This window comes from Etheostoma spectabile, chromosome 11 (genome assembly GCF_008692095.1).
Source record: "Etheostoma spectabile isolate EspeVRDwgs_2016 chromosome 11, UIUC_Espe_1.0, whole genome shotgun sequence".
NCBI lineage: Eukaryota > Metazoa > Chordata > Actinopteri > Perciformes > Percidae > Etheostoma > Etheostoma spectabile.
Window position 1 is genome coordinate 17,886,603 of NC_045743.1, and position 12,445 is coordinate 17,899,047.

The 12,445-nt window shown below is 42.3% G+C and overlaps 1 protein-coding gene across 3 annotated transcripts in view; it reads right to left on the bottom strand.

Annotated features, from left to right (window-relative positions):
- LOC116698247 (solute carrier family 35 member F5) overlaps positions 1 to 12,445 on the bottom strand; it is a 22,998-nt gene that overhangs the window by 5,290 nt on the left and 5,263 nt on the right. For 2 of the 3 annotated variants that reach the window (XM_032530062.1, XM_032530063.1), the window contains 9 exons: positions 12,331 to 12,412; positions 10,092 to 10,285; positions 9,052 to 9,133; positions 8,717 to 8,804; positions 7,313 to 7,377; positions 7,128 to 7,232; positions 5,574 to 5,733; positions 5,347 to 5,437; positions 429 to 583 (listed from right to left, as the gene is read on the bottom strand). In XM_032530062.1, coding sequence (XP_032385953.1) covers positions 429 to 583; positions 5,347 to 5,437; positions 5,574 to 5,733; positions 7,128 to 7,232; positions 7,313 to 7,377; positions 8,717 to 8,804; positions 9,052 to 9,133; positions 10,092 to 10,285; positions 12,331 to 12,412 — 1,022 coding nt within the window. The remainder of the gene's footprint in view (positions 1 to 428; positions 584 to 5,346; positions 5,438 to 5,573; positions 5,734 to 7,127; positions 7,233 to 7,312; positions 7,378 to 8,716; positions 8,805 to 9,051; positions 9,134 to 10,091; positions 10,286 to 12,330; positions 12,413 to 12,445) is intronic. The other variant, XM_032530064.1, reaches the window with a different exon arrangement.

Consider the following 12,445-nt stretch of genomic DNA (forward strand, 5'->3'; position numbering starts at 1 on the left):
AATCAGGTCTGTCAGTAGAGAGAAAAACTAACCAATCAGTGCTGCTTACACCGAGTTATCCTCCTGTTAGAGTTAGCACCCAACAGGCGTCAACAGGGCAAGTTTTAAACGGGTTTTTAGCCTACATCGGGGGACGTCAGCTCGGGCTTTGGAAAACACTGATTTTGCCATTTGAAATAAAACGACTATGGTAATTTTTAACATTCCAAATGCTAATTTGTCCTCCCAATTTTGAAATTCCCCACCCACGAGGTCCTTGTTACTGCTAAAAGCCGACTGCAGGCCTGAGGTGGATGGATGGATGGATCATTAAGAGCATTTTTGAGATGATTTAAAGAAAGGAAATCCCGTGGCATGACTGTGAAAGCACAACCCCCCCCACCAGAAATCTGCTGTGGCGCCATGTTGTATAATCCAACACCGAGTACCTGTGAATGCGATGTTTCCTGCAAATGAAGACGTACAGTCTCCTCAGCCCCACCAGGACGGGGTCCCAGTTGTTGTAGTGGCATAAGAGCGTGGCGATGAAGAAGGCGAGGAAGACGGGGACCGCCCCGGCAAAAAACAGCCAAGAGAAACGAACCTATCCACACAAACAGATGGAGGAAAGGAACTAACTACTAACAACTACTGTCATAACTGGACTTTAGAAACATATGTCCAAATTTGAGAACACGTCTGACCCCCAATTTAAGTCACAAACATTAACTCGAGTAGTGATATGACAAATATAGTACAAAGTAAACGATTGAAAGTGTTGCCCATATTTAAAGGAATAGTTCTGATGTTTTATAGTGGGGTGGTATGAGTTACTTCCCATCGTGGGGTTAGGGATCGTTCTGATGTTTTATAGTGGCGTTGGATGAGTTACTTCTCCATAGTCGTGTGTTAGGGACAGGTCTGATGTTTATTAGTGGGGTGGTATGAGTTACTTCCCATAGCAGTGGTGTTAGGGATCGTTCTGATGTTTTATAGTGGCGTTGGATGAGTTTACTTCTCCATAGTGCAGTGTGTAGGGATCGTTCTGATGTTTTATAGTGGCGTTGTGATGAGTTCTGCCATATTCAGTGTGTGTTAGGGACAGTTCTGATGTTTTATGTGGGGTGGTATGAGGGTACTTCTCCTAGTCAGTGTGTTAGGGAAAGTTCTGATGTTGTTATCGTGGGGTGGGTATGAGTTACTTCATCCATACATCTCATTTGTCAGTGGTAGGGACGTTTATGAGTTTTATGTGGGTTGATGAGTTTACTTCCATAGTCAGTGGGTTTTAGGATGTTCTGATGTTTTATAGTGGCGTTGGATGAGCTACTTCTCCATAGTCAGTGTGTTTAGGGACAGTTCTGATGGTTTTTAGTGGGGGTGGTGGTATGAGCTCCTCTCCATAGTCAGTGGTTGGGACAGTTCTGATGTTTATAGTGGGTTGGAGTGAGTTACTTCTCCATAGCAGTGGTTAGGGATCTGTCTGATGTTTTATAGTGTTGGCGTTGATGAGTTACTTCTCCATAGGCCGGGTGTTAGGGATCGTTATGTGTTTTATAGGGGGGTGGTATGAGCTATTCTCCATAGTCAGTGTGTAGGGGACAGTTCTGATGTTTAGTGTGTGGGGGGGGGTATGAGCTTACTCTCCATAGTCAGTGGTGTTAGGGACAGTCTATGTGTTATAGTGGGGGTGGTATGGCTACTTCTCCATAGTCAGTGTGTGTTAGGGAGTGTCTGATGTTTTATAGTGGGGTGGTATGAGCTACTTCTCCATAGTCAGTGTGTTAGGGATCGGTGTGAGTTTGATAGTGGGTGGTGTATGAGCTACTTCTCCATAGTCAGGTGTGTTAGGGATCGTTCTGACGTTTACAGTGGCGTTGGATGAGTTACTTCTCCATAGTCCGTGTGTTAGGTCGTTCTGATGTTTTTATAGTGGCGTGTTGGATGAGTTAATTCTCCATAGTCAGGTGGGTTAGGGACAGTTTGAGTTTTATAGTGGGGTGGTATGAGCTACGTTCCTAGTCAGTGTGTTAGGGACAGTTCTGATGTTTTATAGTGGCGTTGGATGAGTTTACTTCTCCATAGTCAGTGTGGTAGGGATCGTTCTATGTTTATAGTGGGTTTGGATGAGTTACTTCCCATAGTCACGGTGTTAGGGACAGTTCTGATGTTTTATAGTGGGGTGGTATGAGTTACTTCTCCATAGTCAGTGTTTTGGACATTTCTGATGTTTTATAGTGGGGTGGTATGAGTTACGTTCTCCATAGTCAAGTGTGTTAGGGAAGTTTCTGATGTTTTATAGTTGGCGGGATGAGGTTACTCTCCTAGTAGTGTGTTAGGATCGTTCTGATGTTTTTATAGTGGCGTGATGAGCTACTTGCCATAGTCAGTGTGTTAGGACAGTTCTGATGTTTTATGAGGGGGTGGTATGAGTATACTTCTCCATAGTTCGTGTGTTAGGGACAGATCGTCTGAGTTTTATAGGCGTGGATGGAGGTACTTCCCATAGTCAGTGTGTTAGGGATCGTTCGATGTTATAGTGGCTTGATGAGTTACTTCTCCATAGTCCGGGTGTGTTAGGGACGTTCTGATGTGTATAGTGGGGTGGTATGAGATACTTCTCCATAGTCAGTGTGTTAGGACAGTTCTGATGTTTTATAGTGGGTGTGGTATGAGTACTTCTCCATAGTCAGTGTGTTAGGGATCAGTTCTGAGTTTTATAGTTGGGGGTGGTATGAGCTTTCTCTAGTCAGTGTGGTAGGAGTGTTGATGTTTTATAGTGGGGTGGTATGAGCTACTCTCCAGAAGTCCAGTGTGTTAGGGATAGTTTGATGTTTTATAGGGGCGTGTATGAGCGTACTTCTCATAGTCAGTGTGTTAGGATCGTTCTGATGTTTTACAGTGGGTTGGATGAGTTACTTCTCCATAGTCAGCTGTGTTAGGATCGTTACTGATGTTTTAATGGGCGTTGGATGAGTTACTCTCCATAGTCAGTGTGTTAGGGACAGTTCTGATGTTTTATAGTGGGGTGGTATGAGCTACTTCTCCATAGTCAGTGTGTTAGGGACGTTTGATGTTTATAGGGGTTGGAGAGTTACTTCCCTAGGCAGTGTTAGGGATCGTTCTGATGTTTTATAGTGGCGTTGGATGAGTTACTTCTCCATAGTCAGTGTGTTAGGGATCGTTCTGATGTTTTATAGTGGGGTGGTATGAGTTACTTCTCCATAGTCAGTGTGTTAGGGATCGTTCTGATGTTTTATAGTGGCGTTGGTATGAGTTACTTCTCCATAGTCAGTGTGTTAGGGATCGTTCTGATGTTTTATAGTGGGTGGATGAGTTACTTCTCCATAGTCAGTGTGTTAGGGACAGTTCTGATGTTTTATAGTGGGGTGGTATGAGCTACTTCTCCATAGTCAGTGTGTTAGGGACGTTCTGATGTTTTATAGTGGGTTGGATGAGTTACTTCTCCATAGTCAGTGTGTTAGGGATCGTTCTGATGTTTTATAGTGGCGTTGGATGAGTTACTTCTCCATAGTCAGTGTGTAGGGACAGTTTGATGTTTTTAGTGGGGGTGGTAGAGTACTTCCCATAGTCCGTGTGTTAGGGAGTGTCTGATGTTTATAGTGGGTGGTATGAGCATTTCTCCATAGTCAGGGTTAGGATCGTTCTGATGTTATAGGGTTGGGGTGGTGATGGTATGAGCTACTTCTCCATGTTCAGTGTGGTTAGGGATCGTTCTGAGTTTTATAAGGGGTGGATGAGTACTTCTCCATAGTCGTGTGTTAGGGTCTAGTCTGATGTTTATAGTGGCGTTGGATGGTTACTTCTCCATAGTCAGTGTGTTAGGGACAGTTCTGATGTGTTTATAGTGGGGTGGTATGAGTTACTTCTCCATAGTCAGTGTGTAGGGATCGTTCTGTGTTTATATGTGGGTGGTATGAGACTTCTCCATAGTCAGTGTGTTAGGATCGTTCTGATGTTTATAGGGGGGTGGTATGAGCTACTTTCCATAGTCAGTGTGTTAGGGATCTTCTGATGTTTATAGTGGGTGGTATGAGCTACTTCTCCATAGTCAGTGTGTTAGGGATCGTTCTGATGTTTTATGTGGGTGGTATGAGTACTTCTCATAGTCAGTGTGTAGGGATCGTTCTGATGTTTATAGTGGCGTTGGATGAGTTACTTCTCCATAGTCAGTGGTTAGGGATCGTTCTGATGTTTATAGTGGGGTGGTATGAGCTACTTCTCCATAGTCAGTGTGTTAGGGATCGTTCTGATGTTTATAGTGGGGTGGATGAGTACTTCTCATAGTCAGTGTGTTAGGGACGTCTGATGTTTTATAGTGGCGTTGGATGAGGTTACTTCTCCATCGTCCAGGTGTTAGGGAGTGTCTGATTTTTATAGTGGCGGTGAGAGCTACTTCTCCATAGTCAGTGTGTTAGGGATCGTTCTGATGTTTTATAGTGGGGTGTGTTTTATACTTTCACTTTGGCATGCATGCTATAAACTCTGCAGGGTGCCCTAAATTTTGCAGACGCCATTTTTTTGTTTTCTGTTATTTAGAAAGTGTAGATGATGGAAATAAAAAACTAACTTTTTGTGACATGTTATACGAATGTCTAATCTGTCATTTGATGCCTTTTGGAGATTGTTCCATCTTTTCTTGGCTTCTTCTTGGCAACATTAATAAATTTACTTGCCCAAACTTCCGCATCCCATCTATACTGTAGTATGGAGTATTTTCACCTCCTTACCTTGCTGTCAGACAGTCCTTAAAACGGGGAACTGAAGCCGTTATGCATGCTCTCGTCAAAGCCACCGGACTCCTTTGACAGGAAAAAAAGTAACTTTACTTTGCAGAACATGGGCGCTGCTGGTCTACTTCTGCCTCCATCGATGACTTTGTTTGTGTTAATGTATGACTTTGGTGTTTTAAAAAGGTTAATACGAAATTCACCAAAGTCGCACAGCACAAAATTAGCAATCAAGGCTGCGGTAGCCCAGCAACTCTGGTGTTCTGAGAGGTACAATTACTGTCTGCTGGCTTTGAAGAGAGCAAAGATAGATATAACAGCGTCAGTTCCTCATCAGAAAGGACTATCTGACGGCAAGGGAAAGCAGCAAAAAAACCAAAGTATGGCGTCCACTGAAACTGAATTTTGTTTTTTTAGGTGGCCTTTTTCGCTGCAGTACATTGCTCAGCTTCCATGCCAGTGCTCCTGCAACCCCCACTTCAAAATATCCAAACTATCCCTTTAAGCAGACTTTTAATTTTGCAATCTGCTCTGACCCCGAGCTCTTCGAACATTATCTTGAATCTTACTTTAAACTCCTACGCTGATTGTTGAGAACCTGTAGTGGGAAACCTACCTTCTGCATGCAAATATCTGCCATGATAGAGAGTGGGATGGTGAGGCTCAACGCCAGAGTCCCGATCAGAGACGACGTGAGGAAACAGCCCCTGTGGTGAGAAAGAAGCATCACCAGTCCCAGCATTTAACAATTTCTGAAATACTGTGTATTCTCAAAACTGAGGTAAATGGTGAAGGTTTGGTGCCAGACTTATGACCTGAATGAATAACGAGAAAGGTGCTCACCACAGCCAGAGGAACTCTGAGAGAACCGTCCCAATGAGGCCGTTAACGAGGATGTAGGTCCACACCAGCTGGCTGGGAAGCTCGAAGGCCTCAAAGCCCGTGTAGTGGAGCAGGAGGAAGCCGGGCCACAGCAGCAGCAGGTTAAACAGACCCACAAACCCTGGGAGACACACAGCAGCTCCAGGTTAGACAGCTCTAAAGAAAACGGGGACAACTTCCTGGAGTAGAAAGTGTCAAGCTGTGCAGGGCTCCTGTTATGTCTTTTCCACCAAGGAAGTTCTGGTGCTGGGTCGGGGTCGGTGCCAAATATCGAATTTCCACACAAGTAAACCTGGCTCTGGGCCAAGAAAAAGGGTTCCAACTCAGCACACACGTAGCGCTGGTCTAGAGATAAGACCCGGTTACGTCAGCTGCTGGGGGGGGGGGGGGGGGGTTATCATGACGTTCGAAAACAGAAACTTGGTGGCCATATTTGAAAACCCCGGTCCGCTGTTAACCATAGAGAGCTATGATGTTAGCTTGGACATGGATGGGAGACCAGAACCACCGTGGTCTGGGGAGGAAACCAGAACCACCGTGGTCTGGGGAGGAAACCAGAACCACCGTGGTCTGGGGAGGAAACCAACGGTCTGCTGGGTCTCAGGCTGGGGAAGATCCAGCTGGTTCTTAGAGAACTGGAGAGTAGAACCAGCACCGAACTGGCACCAGCACCAGAACCAGAACCAGCACCTGGTTAGCCTTGGTGGAAAAGACATATTATGGTCTAGTACATATCTAGTAAATGAAAGGCCAAAGATGTATCTGTATGGAAGGCCACGGGCCAAAAATAGATGTTACGTGAAATTACATTACATTAAAATGTATTATATTTTAAAGAAAATGTACTTTCTAAATCTACACTGCTCTTTAAAATCGGCTTTACAGTAATTCTACTCATTTCCAGAGATGATCCATATGCTTTTTTTTGGGAACATATATTTTAAAGCTTGCGTTGTCTTCCCACGTTTTTGTCACTTTTTCAATGTTGTGGGTCCTATTGTGGGTTTATTTTTAGGTTTTTGGTGTTTTTTTTTAAAAGTTTTTAGATATTTTAATGTTGACATTTTCAGCGCTTATTTCAACGGCCCATTTTTTAAACTGAAAACGGGTCAATTTGACCCGAGGACAACATGAGGGTTAAAGTAAAGACACCTTTCTGACTGAAAAATTAAGTTGTAACCGCTGTAATGAAGAGTGGAGGTTTACCAGCACTGGGCTTTAAACTCCAATAATGAACAGGTGAAGTCATTTTTAGCTCCACAAAATATACGTTTTGTAGATTTTATACCACTTTCAAAATAAGAGGACAATAAGCATGAGCATGTCAAATGCCATAGTGGGTCCTGGATGAACTTGACCCGCAGGCCCCAAATTGGGCGCCATTGTTGTAGTACACAGACAGGGTGCAGACATGGCTTAGGATATTGTAAATTAAACAACTGCAAAAATCAGTACACATATCTTTTGAAGACTGGCCTTGTCCTTAAAAGCAGATGTTACTGAGCATGTGCTTACCAAAGAACATGGGGATGTCGAGCTTGTCCTCCCGGTCCACTCGTCTCTTGATCATTACGATGTAGACCGCGTACAGCACCGCCCCCGCCAGGGACCACAAAGACCCTTCAGGGAAAAGTCAATCATCGCATTTGGCAAGGAGCTTTCTAACTACATTGGTGCAAAAGAGGAATGTCCATGGTTACCTATGACGCCTTTGTCATCCGGGCTGTCCATGATGGAGAAACTCACGAGGGTAACGCCGCCCATGCTAAACGAGAGAGAAACTACCGGTAAACGGGGCTATTTCAAGACATTTTACAATGAATCTAATCGGACAATTGTGCACATCATGGTTAACTGTATGGCTAATGTTAAAGGGACAATGCAGGAGATTTTGTGTTTTGGGGGATGGGCTGTGGGGGGTCTGACTTTGATATAGGAGACCAGAGTCTGCATGACATCACAGACTGGCAGTTAACGTTGCTTTATTAATGGAACTACAATCCTTCCCCAACATGTTGTAGTTCCTGTTTTTCATTTACTCTCAGTACACCTTTAATATCTGTATTTATATTTTTCCATTACAAGTACTTACTTTTTCAATATTATTTATGGTCACAGGTAAATATAATTTATATTATGGTTACCTACTTTATTACTTTATTTACATATTCAATTTAATTTTAACATCAATTACTTACACTGCAATATTGTTTTTTGTACTATGGCAACCACATTTTACATCCAGTCTATAGTCTGTTGTTTGCCTGTTTGTTTGTGTGTTTACTTGTTTTTTTTTGCTTTTACTGTAGAAAACTGCTGCTGCTGTAACGAGGGAATTTCCCCACTGTGGGATGAATAAAGTTTTATCTAATCTTAACCATAGAACTTAAAATGTTGGCAGTGGATGCCAAAAGCATTGTCAAACATAACTTGGGGTTTTTCTAAATTATCCAATTTCATCCTTTTTGTCTGGCAACAGAGTAATAAGAGAGTGTTTGATGAAAACAATAACATTGTGACAATTGGGCTGTTTTTAAAGCCTTAGAAATAAGCAATGACTCGACTTACACTGACCTGTGACCAACATGTAATCAGTTCATTTTGACTCAGAGTCAATGAAACTATTTGGCTAAAATTAACATTTAATTTATAAACATTTCAGACAAAGACTACACATAAAACTAAATTCAAATAGGGGCCTTAGGCAAAAAACATTAAAGATGTATCAGGCATGCCAGGGTCAGTTTGCGTGGGTTTTTCTTTTAGGGACCATGAACAAAGGATTTTCCTAAAAATCTGGCCAGTAATTGTGGAGCTTTATTGGTCTGAACCAGCGTAAAATGGGGTTAAGGATGAAAAAAAGACATTTAAAGCTCATCCAGTTAATTATAGCATTGGTCCCCAAGAACTTCAACTTCATGAATTTCCACTATTACTTCCACCAAAGTAGGTGGATGGCGTTTTAGAAAACAGAAATAGAAATGCAAAGCATGGAGACGCCTCAGATGGACAAAAAAAAAAAAAAATTATTAATCCGCTAATGCAAATATCTGCTCAGCACTGGGAGCTCCCAGCATGCCCTGAACCTCTCATTCAGCCCTTACCTCAGAGCCACAGCTAGCAGTTTGGACAAGGTGAAGCGGTCGCTGCTGTTGCTGGGGAAAATGGCTGCCAAGATGAGCGTGAACAGGCCTGAAGACGGAGAAGGGAAAGTCAAGTCCAGACTATTTCATTTATATAGCCTAATAATATCATAACTCCCAAATGTGTCTCAAGGGGCTTAAAAAGAACAGAAGTGAACCAGACAGTGGCATCAGACAGACCAGTCAAAGCAGTGGGTATACTTCTCTTTAGGTTAATAAAAATATATGATGCCATATATGATGGCTGACAACACCTAACCAACACACAGTTTCTCATTTTCCTGAGAAAGAGTCACCTGAGGTGGAGGATAAGATGTTGACGAAGGCCACCTGCGTGTCGGAGAGGGCTTCCTGATAGGACAGGTTGGCCAGGAACCACTGCAAGAGAAACAGAAGCAGTGGTGGGACGTTTTCTACACCTTACAGCCGTGGTTCTCAAGCTTTTTCAATGACGTTCCCTCTTTGAACTGGTTTTTATGCCATGTACCCCCTAATGAGAGCAAAAAGGTTTGGATAGGAAAAAAAAGTCTGTATAAAGAGAAAAAAATACAGTGATGTCAGCGATAGTTTTACTAACGACAACAGCCTTGTACCGGGAAATCATTTAAATGCTAATAAAAAAAAAAGCGAAAAACTTGGAAAAGAAGGTAGAAAGAAGGAAGTAAGGCAAGAATAGGTTGAAAATAGAAACAAAAACTTTCAAAAAAGAGACACAAATTTCAAAAGAGCAATAAAAACTTTGAAAGAGAACAGTATAAAGTAGGAAGGAAACACTAGGGCGACAAAAGTGACCAAAAAAATCCAAAAAGCGACAAAATTCGAAAATTATTGACAAAAACAGTAGAAAAAAGAAAGGAAGAAAGGCAAGAATAGGTTAAAAAAAAAGTGACAAAAACTTAGAAGTAGTAGAAGTAACTACAGCCTTGTAACAAACATTTAAATGCTAATGAAAAGGAAAAAAACACTTGGAAAAGACGGTAGAAAGAAGGAAGAAAGGCAAGAATAGGTTGAAAATAGTAACAGAAACTTTGAAAAACGAGACACAAATTTCAAAAGAACAATAAAACTTTGACAAAAAGACAGTAGAAAAAAGAAAGAAAGAAAGGCAAGAATGTGGGCTCATAACCCATCACCTTCTGATAACTTACATAATAAGTATGTGCAAAATAGCATTTTAATGCCAGCAAAACACACAGCTGGGATAGTAACACACAAAGAAGTATCAAGTGTGTGTTATTAATTTAAATCCTTACCACCCACCATGATTGCGTCATGTCTATAATCTGTTCCAGCAATGTAAAATCAAAATCTGCATTCCAGCGGACTGGTTTCTCACCACGAAGCAGAAGAAGAAGCTGATTTGGGCCACGTCGGTGATGGTTAGCTTGCCCACCGTGCGCAGCATGGCCTCGTGGTCCTTGGCCGCCGGGTAGGACATGCGGGACAGTTTGGCCTCCAGGGCCTGGGTGGAGGGCAGCTGACGCACCTCCATGATGTTACTGAACCGCACACGCTGCTTTCTGGAAGCTGCTGGGAAGAAGAAATGGTTTAAATTGTGCAAGAAACATTTGACACTAGGGTATTTTCCCCCTCCCAATCAATGGAAAGCTACTTTAGCTGTAGTGCATGGTTAATGTCGGCTCCATGACGAATTCTAAGTAACGACAACAACACTGTTGGTGCATCCACCATGGCGCAAGCCTTCTGTGATCGCGCACCACCCCCACCCCTCCTCCACAGAGTTGCTAGCAGCATTTAACCCGTCAAATCAAGGAAGACTTGGAGGATTTTAAAAAACATGGACTCTTCAGAAGAGGTAATGATCTTACAATTTTATGTTTTAAGTACAAAAAGAGTGAGGAGTTGATTGACAGAGGCAGGGACGAGCTGATTTTTTTATTTTTTATTTGGAGGCTCCATTTTAATTTGCAGCAAGACCATTTTATCTCATAACCCAAAATATTAAGCTAATGTAATGCTAATGTAATGCTAATGTAATGCTAATGTCTGACTGAGCTGAACAAAAGTCGTGCCATTTTAAAAACAGGTGCCAAACATGTAAACCAGAGAAACCCGAATGGACTCAGAACCTTTACTCTGAGGTTTTGGGCCGTAGAAGAAGTGCGTCGCCTTTTCAGACACGCAACAAAAAGTTGCAAAAAGCTGAAACTGACTCAACCAGAAACGCAACCGGACGTCACGCTGCGGTGGCCAGTGGTGTAAGCGAAGATCAGACGGTAGGCTAAGACCTCCTGTGACAAACTAAGCGGTACGCTCTTTCTTCTATACCTCAGGCTATTAGACAGCACAATAAGCACTTTAAACGTACATTTTAAAAAGGTTTTATTTTATATATATTGTATTTATGTATGATATTGTAGTGTATTTGTGGTATTGTGTTTATTCTCTAGTTTTTTTTATGGGTAAGATGGCGAGTGTGAGCACTGTAATTTCCATTTTTATGGATGAAATAAACTTCACTTGATTGTTGGTGTGTTTTGAGTTGTGGTTTGAGGCGGTGTGCAAATCCTGAACAGGAAACAGGAAACAGGGACCATCCCTGCCTCTATTGCTGCCACGAGAACGCTTTAAAACACTGTGGAGGGTAAGAAATGAAACACAAGCACCCGACTGCCCGGGAGTTTGTGTGATAGCTGATGTTTCCTGCAACAACCTTCCTTTTCTTCCTCTTTCTCTCCATCCACCCCCCCCCCCCCCCCCCGTTAAACAAAGATGCGTTCAAGTGTGGTTGGAATTGTCAAGATCTATAAACGATCTGACAGAAAACAAGAATTGTGGAATAAAACGTTTACTTGTGCTTTGTTGGGGGTGTAAGAGCACAACAGGACGTCAACCAAACGGGCCACTTTATTGACACCCCCCCCCGCGCAAAATTGCCTGATCACTTTGCTGGGTGTGATTGCCCACTTACAGCTCTCCTGAAAGTATGGAAAAGCCCAAAAGATCATTAGGTTTTTCAATCGCTCTACGAAACCCAGCCAAGACAGAGAAGAGGAGAGAGGAATCCTTTGGTTTTATTATGATGGGATGTGAATAAAAAACTGAGTGTGAGAGTTGCCGAAAGAGGTCTGACAGGTTCCTCTTGTCCATTTCCCCAGCTCACCGCTGCCCTCTGTTGTTGAGTTGCATCTTTTATTTAGGAGCCCTAACTGATGAGTTTATCAATCACAGATCAGACAAACCTTAACCCTTGTGTTGTCTTCCCATCAACCATGAAAAAAACAAACGTTTTTTTAACATGGTTATCCCTTTTTCCGACATTTTTGCCCCTTTTTCAACATTGTGGGTGCTTTTCTTGATGTTTTTTCCAACGTTTGATATTTTTAATGTTGACATTTTCAGTGCTTATTTCAACGGCCCATTTTTTGTGAACAAAAGAAGAAAAAATTAACAGAAAATGGATCAATTTGACTCAAGGCCAACACGAGGGTTAAGCACGTACTGTACGCTTACTTCTGTGGTTTTAGTAAATTCAGAGGGGGATACAATGTTAAAAACAAGATAATAGTCATGCTATTTCTTTAAAACACAGACAACATCAACTATGTACTCACAAGATTCGCAGTCTCCCATCAAACAATTTGATTGGTCAACAGGAACGTCCTGGAACTTCACTGGAACATACAGAGGTTCACTCTGCCCAGGAGAAAGTCACACATTTATAGTTGT